Below are 10,950 nucleotides of genomic sequence, written 5' to 3' on the forward strand. Positions count from 1 at the left end.
TTTTGTCAAGGGAGTACTGCATATACAGCCTCCTGTGGTGCCTCCGGTGGCACCGTGGGATCTAAATGTAGTTTTAGATTTCCTCAAATCCCATTGGTTTGAACCATTGAAAAAGGTGGATTTGAAATATCTCACATTGAAAGTGACTATGTTACTAGCCCTGGCCTCTGCCAGGAGAGTATCTGAATTGGCGGCTTTATCTTATAAAAGTCCTTATCTAATCTTCCATTCGGATAGGGCAGAACTGCGGACTCGTCCGCATTTTCTCCCTAAAGTGGTATCAGCATTTCATCTGAACCAACCTATTGTGGTGCCTGCGGCCACTAGCGACTTGGAGGACTCCAAGTTGTTGGACGTTGTCAGAGCCTTAAAAATATACATTGCAAGGACGGCTGGAGTCAGAAAATCTGACTCGCTGTTTATATTGTATGCACCCAACAAGTTGGGCGCACCTGCTTCTAAGCAGTCGATTGCTCGTTGGATTTGTAACACAATTCAACTTGCACATTCTGTGGCAGGCCTGCCACAGCCTAAAACTGTAAAAGCCCACTCCACAAGGAAGGTGGGCTCATCTTGGGCGGCTGCCCGAGGGGTCTCGGCATTACAACTCTGCCGAGCAGCTACGTGGTCGGGGGAGAACACGTTTGTAAAATTTTACAAATTTGATACCCTGGCAAAGGAGGACCTGGAGTTCTCTCATTCGGTGCTGCAGAGTCATCCGCACTCTCCCGCCCGTTTGGGAGCTTTGGTATAATCCCCATGGTCCTTTCAGGAACCCCAGCATCCACTTAGGACGATAGAGAAAATAAGAATTTACTTACCGATAATTCTATTTCTCGGAGTCCGTAGTGGATGCTGGGCGCCCATCCCAAGTGCGGATTATCTGCAATACTTGTACATAGTTATTGTTAACTAATTCGGGTTATTGTTAAGGAGCCATCTTTAAGAGGCCCTTTCTGTTGTCATACTGTTAACTGGGTTTAGATCACAAGTTGTACGGTGTGATTGGTGTGGCTGGTATGAGTCTTACCCGGGATTCAAAATGCCTCCCTTATTGTGTATGCTCGTCCGGGCACAGTACCTAACTGGAGTCTGGAGGAGGGTCATAGGGGGAGGAGCCAGTGCACACCACCTGACCTAGTAAAGCTTTACTTTTTTGTGCCCTGTCTCCTGCGGAGCCGCTATTCCCCATGGTCCTTTCAGGAACCCCAGCATCCACTACGGACTCCGAGAAATAGAATTATCGGTAAGTAAATTCTTATTTTATCAATGTAGGTGATCCCTGATCATCTACCGCAATCCACACTGCCTGCCTTGTATCTCAGACAAACCGTGTGTTTGTTCTATACTTTAACTATTACCTCTAAAATAACAGCAAATCTCTTTTTTAGCACTTTCTATCAACTATAAAAAATTGGCAAACAGGAATAGTGATATACGAAAATGAAACAGAAATGCAGATAAATGTATGCGTACGCAAGACAAAAGAAAAATAAACAGTTTTAAAAGACACAAGCGTTTTGTTCTTACTTCCGGTTACCGGATTCCTTCAGCACTCTTTACCTAAGCGAAGCAGACGCTTATCCCGTCAGCAACTGCGAGATAACCTCCCACCCTTTTGCTGGGGGATAATGTCTGCTGATCTACCTAGTGCAGATGTGAAAAGGACCGGACGAGCCCGCAATTGACAATGCTAAATTCCTTGTCGTATAAACAACCCTTATGAAGCTAAGAACACTGTACGCTGTTTATTTAAGAAATACCGTAATGATACGCTATTTGCGTAACGATCGCTCAGCCGTAGGCGAGACGCTCAAGCGTCACGTTCGCTCACGGCCCAGTGATCACAGGACACGTTATTGGTTATGTCTAGGGGAAAGATTCGCTGTAACGTAGCGTACGCTAGAGACCACGAGGAGGTCACCAGCGATGCAGACGCTCACAACACTATACCTTTATGTTAAACCTTATACCGATGAAATACACTGAATACCTTAATGTGAGTACAGGGTGTAAGTGCAACCTTGTGGAACCTGACTATCTACAAAGCTGCATGAGCGTCACCGACGCTCAAATGAACACTTATCACTATAGGAAATACACAGATACTGGTTTAGGTTTCCAAGGCCTATTAACTGTATTATGTCTAATATACTTGTAAAAGGGGATAACAGTACATATGATACACTACAATATAACAGAGACTTCCTAACCACAGAACTAAACAATAAATACAAAAAGACAATACTACACTGACCTAAATGCAATACGATACAATACTATAATACTATAAGGTATTTAAGAGAAAAAGAGGAGAGAGGGAGATAGAGAGAGAGAGAGAGAGAGAGATTGGCTCGCAGAAAGACAATGATTATGGAGAGAACTTACGCACAAAGGGTATGATCGCCAGCGCCTCGATATCCAGCTCCCGATTATCAGCAGATAACCGTTGATGAGAGAGTGAGAGCTGGATGTGGTCGGCCTGCCTATTTATGCTCCACACACAATGCAATCTCCTGGTCCTACAATCCCATTGTCCATTGGCCGAAGGAATTCGGCCCTGCATCATAACAAAAGGTCATAGGGTGATTCATACAGGTGGGCTGTGACGATTTCCAACAGCTCAGGTGGGTGGGAAACTGGGTTTCCCGCCGCATACCTGAGTATGTGCAAATCATAGAAATGGACATAAACTTCTTATGTCCATAACTATTCGCACGAGCGATTAATACGCTCCAAACCAACACCGGAATATTGCTAATCAAATACTCTTCCGATGGGTACCAAACACTGCTGTATGATTCCTGTTAAACCCTTCGTACGATGCAAAGAGGGATTCCTCAGCTCTGGGACATTATACTTTAACCAAACTTACAGAAACTATCAAAGGGATCATGATCTATAAACTACATTAATTGTGAACATTTGTAACTAATGAGTCGCACGCTACGATCACATAAACTCTACCGTAAATGCGCATACTGCGCGTGCGAGTGCACGCTATTGCGGGTATGCGCTTCCACGGGAGAGCGTACGCATGCGCAGCACGGACCAGTGTGCGGTGCAAATATGGCAACGTGCATTGAGACATTTTTCTGACTTTGACACCCTGGATCAGGTTCACTATCCAGCATGCGTATTCTACGGCGGGATTGCCATGTCCTACGTATGTTCTACTCGTAAGGTGGGGTCTTCCTGGGCGGCTGCCCGGGGTGTCTCGGCGTTACAACTTTGCCGAGCTGCAACTTGGTTTGGGTCGAACACGTTTGCTAAGTTCTACAAGTTCGATACTTTGGCCTCTGATGATCTGAAGTTCAGTCAATCAGTTCTGCAGGAGCCCCCGCGCTCTCCCTCCCGTTCTGGGAGCTTTGGTACATCCTCATGGTACTAATGTGGACTCCAGCATCCTCTAGGACGTAAGAGAAAATAGGATTTTGGTTACCTACCGTAAATCCTTTTCTCGTAGTCTGTAGAGGATGCTGGGCGCCCGCCCAGCGCTTCGTTTTCCTGCAATTGTTATCTGGTTCAGTACAACTTCGTTTTAGTTAAGTACTGCATTGTTACTTGGTAAGTAATGTTTCAGCGGTTGCTGAGTTTTCAAGCTCGTTAGCTTGACGTGCCTTGTACGTGTGAGCTGGTATGAATCTCACCACTATCTGTGTATAATCCTTCTCTCGAAGATGTCCATCTCCTCAGGCACAGTTTCTAGACCGAGTCTGGTAGGAGGGGCATAGAGGGAGGAGCCAGCCCACACTCTCAAACTCTTAAAGTGCCAATGGCTCCTGGTGGACATGTCTATACCCCATGGTACTAATGTGGACCCCAGCATCCTCTACGGACTACGAGAAAAGGATTTACCGGCAGGTACCAAAATCCTATTTTTAACAGCTCGGCGTACATATACAGTGCATCCGGAAAGTATTCACATCACTTCATGTTTTCCACATTTCGTTATATTACAGCCTTATTCCAAAATGGAATACATTCATTTTTTTTCCCCTCAAAATTCTACACACAATACCCCATAATAACAATGTGAAAAAAAGTTTTTTTGAGATTTTTGAAAATTTATTAAAAATAAAAAACTAAGAAATCACATGTACATAAGTATTCACAGCCTTTGCTCAATACTTTTGTTGATGCACCTTTGGCAGCAATTACAGCCTCAGGTCTTTTTGAATATGATGCCACAAGCTTGGCACACCTATCTTTGGGCAGTTCCGCCTATTCCTCTTTGCATCACCTCTCAAGCTCCATCAGGTTGGATGGGAAGCGTCGGTGCACAGCCATTTTCAGATCTCTCCAGAGATGTTCAATCAGATTCAAGTCTGGGCTCTGGCTGGGCCACACAAGGACATTCATAGAGTTGTCCTGAAGCCACTACTCTGATATCTTGGCTGTGTGCTTAGGGTCGTTTTCCTGCTGAAAGATGAACAGTCGCCCCAGTCTGAGGTCAAGAGTGCTCTGGAGCAGGTTTTCATCCAGGATGTCTCTGTACATTGCTGCATTCATCTTTCCCTCTATCCTGACTAGTCTCCCAGTTCCCGCCGCTGAAAAACATCCCCACAGCATGATGCTGAGACCACCATGCTTCATTGTAGCGATGGAATTGGCCTGGTGCTGACAGGTGCCTGGTTTCCGCCAAACATGATGCCTGGCATTCACGCCAAATTGGCATTCACGCCAATTCAATCTTGGTCTCATCAGACCAGAGAATTTTGTTTCTCATGGTCTGAGAGTCCTTCAGGTGCATTTTGGCAAACTCCAGGCAGGCTGCCATGTGGTTTTTACTAAGGAGTGGCTTCCATCTGGCCGCACTACCATACAGGCATGATTGGTGGATTGCTGCAGAGATGGTTGTCCTCCTGGAAGGTTCTCCTCTACCCACATAGGAATGCTGTAGCTCTGACAGAGTGACCATCGGGTTCTTGATCACCATTCACCTCCCTGACTAGGGCCCTTCTCCCCCGATTGCTCAGTTTAGACAGCCGGCCAACTCTAGGAAGAGTCCTGGTGATTCCAAATTTCTTCCATTTACGGATGATGGAGGCGACTGTGCTCATTGGGACCTTCAAAGCAGCAGATATTTTTCTGTACCCTTCCCCAGATTTGTGCCTCAGGACAATCCTGTCTCGGAGGTCTAGAGACAATTCCTTTGACTTCATGCTTGGTTTGTGCTCAGACATGCACTGTCAAGTGTGGGACCTTATCAGCTGAATTTACCACAGGTGGACTCCAATTAAGCTGTAGGAACATCTCAAGGATGATCAGTGGAAACAGGATGCACCTGAGCTCAATTTTGAGCTTCATGGCAAAGGTTGTGAATACTTATGTACATGTGATTTCTTAGTTTTTTATTTTTAATAAATTTGCAAAAATCTAAAAAAACAAACTGTTTTCACGTTGTCATTATGGGGTATTGTGTGTAGAATTTTGAGGGGAAAAAATAATTTGTCCCATTTTGGAATAAGGCTGTAACATAACAAAATGTGGAAAAAGTGAAGTGCTGTGAATACTTTCCGGATGCACTGTAGGAACACACACTTGTACGGCGAATACACACTCCCCCTGGAGGCGGCGACTATCTGGATGCAGGACAGCAAAATTTGCAGCCCATCGATCAGATCTGAATGACCCCTCCCCAGTCCTCAACTGCTGCGTGTGTCAGATGTCAAGGTGTATACACACTGGCAGATTTATCTGTCCAATCTGTCTGGTGAGAACAAGAATCTGGTAATGGATGAGAGCAAATGACAATCAACCATTTTCTCCCAAACATTGGAAAATGGATTAAAACGATTGATTTAGAGTTTTATATAGTGGGAGGAGCAGGGTCCCCAGCAGCACAGAGTATATCAGGAGATGAGTGATGTGTCAGTGAGGACAGGGCTGCATGTGACAGGGGCAGTGACATGATGTGAGGAGGGGAATGGAGGCAGCAGGAAGCCACAGACTGAGAGTTATATAGTGGGAGGAGCAGGGTACCCAGCAGCACAGAGTATATCAGGAGATGAGTGATGTGTCAGTGAGGACAGAGCTGCATGTGACAGGGGCAGTGACATGATGTGAGGAGGGGAATGGAGGCAGCAGGAAGCCACAGACTGAGTTATATAGTGGGAGGAGCAGGATCCCCCAGCAGCACAGAGTATATCAGGAGAGGAGTGATGGGTCAGTGAGGACAGGGCTGCATGTGACAGGGGCAGTGACATGATGTGAGGAGGGGAATGGAGGCAGCAGGAAGCCACAGACTGAGAGTTATATAGTGGAAGGAGCAGGGTCCCTGCAGCACAGAGTATATCAGGAGATAAGAGATGTGTCAGTGAGGACAGGGCTGCATGTGACAGGGAGGGGAATAGAGGCAGCAGGAAGCCACAGACTGAGAGTTATATAGTGGGAGGAGCAGGGTCCCCAGCAGCACAGAGTATATCAGGAGATGAGTGATGTGTCAGTGAGGACAGGGCTGCATGTGACAGGGGCAGTAACATGATGTGAGGAGGGGAATGGAGGCAGCAGGGAGCCACACACTGAGCGTTATATAGTGGGAGGAGCAGGGTCCCCAGCAGCACAGAGTATATCAGGAGGACAGGGCTGCATGTGACAGGGGCAGTGACATGATGTGAGGAGGGGAATGGAGGCAGCAGGAAGTCACAGGCTGAGAGTTATCTAGTGGGAGGAGCAGGTTCCCCAGCAGCACATAGTATATAAGGAGATCAGTGATGTGTTAGAGAGGACAGGGCTGCACGTGACAGGGGCAGTGACATGATGTGAGGAGGGGAATGGAGGCAGCAGGAAGCCACAGACTGAGCGTTATATAGTGGGAGGAGCAGGGTCACCAGCAGCACAGAGTATATCAGGAGATGAGTGATGTGTCCGTGAGGACCGGGCTGCACGTGACAGGGGCAGTGACATGATGTGAGGAGGGGAACAGAGACAGCAGGAAGCCACAGACTGAGAGTTATATAGTGGGAGGAGCAGGGTCCCCAGCAGCACAGAGTATATCAGGAGATAAGTGGTGTGTCAGTGAGGACAGGGCTGCATGTGACAGGGGCAGTGACATGATGTGAGGAGAGGAATGGAGGCAGCAGGAAGCCACAGACTGAGAGTTATATAGTGGGAGGAGCAGGGACCCCAGCAGCACAGAGTATATCAGGAGATGAGTGATGTGTCAGTGAGGACAGGGCTGCATGTGACAGGGGCAGTGACATGATGTGAGGAGGGGAATGGAGACAGCAGGAAGCCACAGACTGAGAGTTATATAGTGGGAGGAGCAGGGTCCCCAGCAGCACAGAGTATATCAGGAGGACAGGGCTGCATGTGACAGGGGCAGTGACATGATGTGAGGAGGGGAATGGAGGCAGCAGGAAGCCACAGACTGAGAGTTATATAGTGGGAGGAGCAGGGACCCCAGCAGCACAGAGTATATCAGGAGATGAGTGATGTGTCAGTGAGGACAGGGCTGCATGTGACAGGGGCAGCAGGAAGCCACAGACTGAGAGTTATATAGTGGGAGGAGCAGGGACCCCAGCAGCACAGAGTACATCAGGAGATGAGGGATGTGTCAGTGAGGTCAGGGCTGCATGTGACAGGGGCAGTGACATGATGTGAGGAGGGGAATGGAGGCAGCAGGAAGTCACAGGCTGAGAGTTATATAGTGGGAGGAGCAGGGTTCAAAGCAGCACAGAGTATATCAGGAGATGAGTGATGTGTTAGGACAGGGCTGCATGTGACAGGGGCAGTGACATGATGTGAGGAAGGGAATGGAGGCAGCAGGGAGCCACAGACTGAGAGTTATATAGTGGGAGGAGCAGGGTCCCCAGCAGCACAGAGTATATCAGGAGATGAGTGATGTGTCAGTGAGGACAGGGCTGCATGTGACAGGGGCAGTGACATGATGTGAGGAGGGGAATGGAGGCAGCAGGGAGCCACACACTGAGCGTTATATAGTGGGAGGAGCAGGGTCCCCAGCAGCACAGAGTATATCAGGAGGACAGGGCTGCATGTGACAGGGGCAGTGACATGATGTGAGGAGGGGAATGGAGGCAGCAGGAAGTCACAGGCTGAGAGTTATATAGTGGGAGGAGCAGGGTTCAAAGCAGCACAGAGTATATCAGGAGATGAGTGATGTGTTAGGACAGGGCTGCATGTGACAGGGGCAGTGACATGATGTGAGGAAGGGAATGGAGGCAGCAGGGAGCCACAGACTGAGAGTTATATAGTGGGAGGAGCAGGGTCCCCAGCAGCACAGAGTATATCAGGAGATGAGTGATGTGTCAGTGAGGACAGGGCTGCATGTGACAGGGGCAGTGACATGATGTGAGGAGGGGAATGGAGGCAGCAGGGAGCCACAGACTGAGAGTTATATAGTGGGAGGAGCAGGGTCCCCAGCAGCACAGAGCATATCAGGAGATGAGTGATGTGTCAGTGAGGACAGGGCTGCATGTGACAGGGGCAGTGACATGATGTGAGGAGGTGAATGGAGGCAGCAGGAAGCCACAGACTGAGAGTTATATAGTGGGAGGAGCAGGGTCCCCAGCAGCACAGAGTATATCAGGAGATGAGTGATGTGTCAGTGAGGACAGGGCTGCATGTGACAGGGGCAGTGACATGATGTGAGGAGGGGAATGGAGGCAGCAGGGAGCCACAGACTGAGAGTTATATAGTGGGAGGAGCAGGGTCCCCAGCAGCACAGAGTATATCAGGAGATGAGTGATGTGTCAGTGAGGACAGGGCTGCATGTGACAGGGGCAGTACCATGATGTGAGGAGGGGAATGGAGGCAGCAGGAAGCCACAGACTGAGAGTTATATAGTGGGAGGAGCAGGGTCCCCAGCAGCACAGAGTACATCAGGAGATGAGTGATGTGTCAGTGAGGACAGGGCTGCATGTGACAGGGGCAGTGACATGATGTGAGGAGGGGAATGGAGGCAGCAGGAAGCCACAGACTGAGAGTTATATAGTGGAAGGAGCAGGGTCCCCAGCAGCACAGAGTATATCAGGAGATGAGTGATGTGTCAGTGAGGACAGGGCTGCATGTGACAGGGGCAGTGACATGATGTGAGGAGGGGAATGAAGGCAGCAGGGAGCCATAGACTGAGCGTTATATAGTGGGAGGAGCAGGGTCCCCAGCAGCACAGAGTATATCAGGAGATGAGTGATGTGTCAGTGAGGACAGGGCTGCATGTGACAGGGGCAGTGACATGATGTGAGGAGGGGAATGGAGGCAGCAGGAAGCCACAGACTGAGAGTTATATAGTGGGAGGAGCAGGGTCCCCAGCAGCACAGAGTGTATCAGGAGATGAGTGATGTGTCAGTGAGGACAGGGCTGCATGTGACAGGGGCAGTGACATGCTGTGAGGAGGGGAATGGAGGCAGCAGGAAGCCACAGACTGAGAGTTATATAGTGGGAGGAGCAGGGTCCCCAGCAGCACAGAGTATATCAGGAGATGAGTGATGTGTCAGTGAGGACAGGGCTACATGTGACAGGGGCAGTGACATGATGTGAGGAGGGGAATGGAGGCAGCAGGAAGCCACAGACTGAGAGTTATATAGTGGGAGGAGCAGGGTCCCCAGCAGCACAGAGTGTTTCTGACATGATGCTGTAGGGCTATAGGGGGTTATTCAGACCTGAATGCTGCTCTGCAAATTTGCAGAGGTCTGTGATCAGATAGCTGCCGCCCAGACAAAGTGAAAACCCGCCCCTTGTAAGTCTGCGTACAGCTTGCAAAAATCTCGCCGATCGCCAGCCAGCTGCAAATCTGTTTGCAACTCACTCGTCATTGAATTATTTTTCGAGACTCTGCAGTGTTTGCGTAGCCCAGGACTTAGTCCTACAGTGCGTAGGAATCAGGCTGATCGGGGCCCGGAGCTGACGTCACACACCCGCTCTGAAAACGCATGGGCACACCTGCATTTTTCCTGACACTCCCAGAAAACCACAAGTTACCACCCCCAAACGCCGGTATCCTGTCAATCAACTTGCGTACAGCCAGCGATCAAAACAGTAGCTGGATTTTTCCTCTGTTTGGCCTCGCACATGCGTACTACGATCCATACGCATGCGCAGTGAATTCGCACAACAGCGATCCGGTCTGAATAACCCCCACAGCGCCCCATTGCACACTTACTAATAACATTGTGTTACAGCTGATGCTGGGGAAATAGATGAGATATAACAGCGCCGTATACTCGCATATCTCCATCTGTTTCTGTGATATAGGTTGTATAATACAGAGACCACCCACCGGTCATGTGTTCATGATTCCATCCTGTCCCTCAGACAATGCCAAGTGCAGCACTGGGAGAAGCATAAGAAATCCTGTGACCTGGTCAGTGACGCTATGAAGAAACTAAAAGAAGAGAGATAAGAGGAAAATGTGCGGAAACCAGCGGTGGTGCTCTGATCTGTGGGGATACCGGGGGGGGAAATATGTATGGAGTGCCCCGGGCCATCTGATCAGTGGGGATACCGGGGGGGGGGGGGGAATATGTATGGAGTGCCCCGGGCCATCTGTTCAGTGGGGATACCGGGGGGGGGGGGGGGAATATGTATGGAGTGCCCCGGGCCATCTGTTCAGTGGGGATACCGGGGGGGGGGGGGGAATATGTATGGAGTGCCCCGGGCCATCTGATCAGTGGGGATACCGGGGGGGGGGGGGGGGGAATATGTATGGAGTGCCCCAGGCCATCTGTTCAGTGGGGATACCGGGGGGGGGGGGGGGGAATATGTATGGAGTGCCCCGGGCCATCTGATCGGTGGGGATACCGGGGGGGGGGGGGGGGGGAGGAATATGTATGGAGTGCCCCGGGCCATCTGATCTGTGGGGATACCGGGGGGGGTGGGGGGGGGGAATATGTATGGAGTGCCCCGGGCCATCTGATCAGTGGGGATACCGGGGGGTGGGGGGGAATATGTATGGAGTGCCCCGGGCCATCTGATCAGTGGGGATACCGA

The 10,950-nt window shown here is 49.8% G+C and overlaps 1 protein-coding gene across 4 annotated transcripts in view; it reads left to right on the forward strand.

Annotated features, from left to right (window-relative positions):
- The window catches only part of ZMYND10 (zinc finger MYND-type containing 10), a 133,388-nt gene extending 122,932 nt beyond the window's left edge, over positions 1-10,456 (forward strand). For 3 of the 4 annotated variants that reach the window (XM_063941394.1, XM_063941391.1, XM_063941393.1), the window contains one exon: positions 10,216-10,456. In XM_063941394.1, the coding sequence (XP_063797464.1) occupies positions 10,216-10,363 (148 nt within the window). In that variant the 3' untranslated portion in view covers positions 10,364-10,456. The remainder of the gene's footprint in view (positions 1-10,215) is intronic. The other variant, XM_063941392.1, reaches the window with a different exon arrangement.
- The last annotated feature ends 494 nt before the right edge of the window (positions 10,457-10,950 follow it).

Source organism: Pseudophryne corroboree, chromosome 9 (genome assembly GCF_028390025.1).
Source record: "Pseudophryne corroboree isolate aPseCor3 chromosome 9, aPseCor3.hap2, whole genome shotgun sequence".
In the NCBI taxonomy this organism is placed as follows: domain Eukaryota; kingdom Metazoa; phylum Chordata; class Amphibia; order Anura; family Myobatrachidae; genus Pseudophryne; species Pseudophryne corroboree.